General features: G+C 38.0%; 1 protein-coding gene across 1 annotated transcript; it reads right to left on the bottom strand.

Moving 5' to 3' along the window:
* Positions 1–504: 504 nt before the first annotated feature.
* LOC115246264 (DBF4-type zinc finger-containing protein 2 homolog) lies at positions 505–981 on the bottom strand. The gene has a single exon (XM_029824978.1). It carries the CDS (start codon positions 979–981, stop codon positions 505–507), a length of 477 nt encoding a protein of 158 aa, XP_029680838.1.
* Between the last annotated feature and the right edge of the window lie 1,027 nt (positions 982–2,008).

The following is a 2,008-nucleotide window of genomic DNA, read 5'->3' as shown; positions in this document are numbered from 1 at the left end:
AATCTTCTTGACTGTCTTTTTGAGGTTTATGAAAATATTTTAACCGATTTATAGTATCTGGAGACAAAGAGACCTTTTCACAAGATATTACTCGAGATTTATTTTTACTATGAAATCGGTTAAGCCGAGACAATTCGGAGGAAAAGCGTGCGGCACGCGTTTTTACATCGGCTCTATGATTCCGTTTTTTTCTGAGAGCAAGCCAACATTTCGAGTTAACCATTTGTAAGGGGCGTGTTAATTATTTGAGGTGAATCTTAGATTAATGTAACATAATATATCATGTTAATTATAGTATAGTGAGAGTTAGAGAAATAATATTTTAAGAGGGGGAATATTAATAGTGGCAAAAGAGAATAATAATGGAGTTGAGCGCGTTGATTGAGGGATTTTATCGATTACGGATAAAAGTCCTTTATTAACATCAATACTAGATCCTGTACGTTTTATAAGATTCTGAATTTTAATTTAAAGGGAAGGTCTAAGGTGTAGAAAAGGGTCAATCTAGGGTATACTTCGATGCTCGATAGACGATAAATGTTTAGGGCACGGTATGTGCTCAGTAGACGAAGGATGTCTAGGGCACGGTATGTGCTCGGTAGACGAAGGATATCTAGGGCACGGTATGTGCTCGGTAGACAAAGGATGTCTAGGGCACGGTATGTGCTCAGTAGACGAAGGATGTCTAGGGCACGGTATGTGCTCGGTAGACGAAGGATGTCTAGGGCACGGTATGTGCTCGGTAGACGAAGGATGTCTAGGGCACGGTATGTGCTCGGTAGACGAAGGATATCTAGGGCACGGTATGTGCTCGGTAGACAAAGGATGTCTAGGGCACGGTATGTGCTCGGTAGATGAAGGATGTCTAGGGCACGGTATGTGCTCGGTAGACGAAGGATGTCTAGGGCACGGTATGTGCTCGGTAGACGAAGGATGTCTAGGGCACGGTATGTGCTCGGTAGACGAAGGATGCCTACCCATACAGCACCGCAAGATTGTAACAACATTGCAGCAACATTTTTCTGCAAGATTGCAACATTGAAGAATCATTGCAAAATATTGCTGCAATGTTGTTATGATATTGCAGCAACAATAAAATGTCCGCCTACATAATTAAATTTTGAATAATATTGAAAGTTGATAATTATTAGCAAGGAATGTAAGAAAAATGTTTTAACAAATTATTATTGCGCGCATTTTACGATTCCATAAAGAGTGGTGTTTATATTCCTTATTTTATTTATTTTAATCCTATTCTTTGTATTTATTATATATTCATGTATATAGTTAATTAGAATCTTAAAGATGAAGTACTAGTATCGCTGATTATATTAAAACTCAATCGCGGATCTATTTTTAAAGTAACCGCTGGTCAGTTCTAGAAAGTTACTACTGCGCAGCTGCCTAGTTCTAAATAAAGCCTTCTGATTGGTCGGTCCAAGGAACCTATAATTCCTTGCGCAATCGATTATTATTACTAAAAGAACTAGAATATAGCTAATTTCTACGTTAAATAACCATATAGAACTAGAACAATAAACAATTAGTAAAATTGATTAATAATGGAAATAAGGGCAAATGGTTAAATAATTGTTCTATATTCCATAGGCATAATGCAGTAATAGATGCGGTACTTAATTATTAGTTGAAATATGGTTTTGAAAAATGACGGGACGTCACACAGCCATATTGAAACAATTTGTGCCTGCATAAATCAGCCTTAAGCTACGCTGCAAATTCCGTATGGTTGAAATTCTTAAGTCTTAAGTCTAATGGTCCTCGCACACTGGACGCAATGAGCGATGAACAATGGGCGATATCCAATGAGAGCTCTGCTTTTCCGAAAAAATAAAGCTCTCATTGGATATCGCCCATCGTTCATCGCTCATCGTGTCCAGTGTGCGACGGCCATTACTGCTTAAGTTTTTCTATGTGCCACTGCCCTTAAGCCCGTATTAGACTACGCATTGAAAATTGAAGATTGAAGATTAAAGATTGGAATTTGACT

The sequence above is a fragment of the Formica exsecta genome, unplaced genomic scaffold, assembly GCF_003651465.1.
Source record: "Formica exsecta isolate Colony F162 unplaced genomic scaffold, ASM365146v1 scaffold144, whole genome shotgun sequence".
NCBI lineage: Eukaryota > Metazoa > Arthropoda > Insecta > Hymenoptera > Formicidae > Formica > Formica exsecta.
This window is presented reverse-complemented; position numbering and strand designations above follow the sequence as displayed.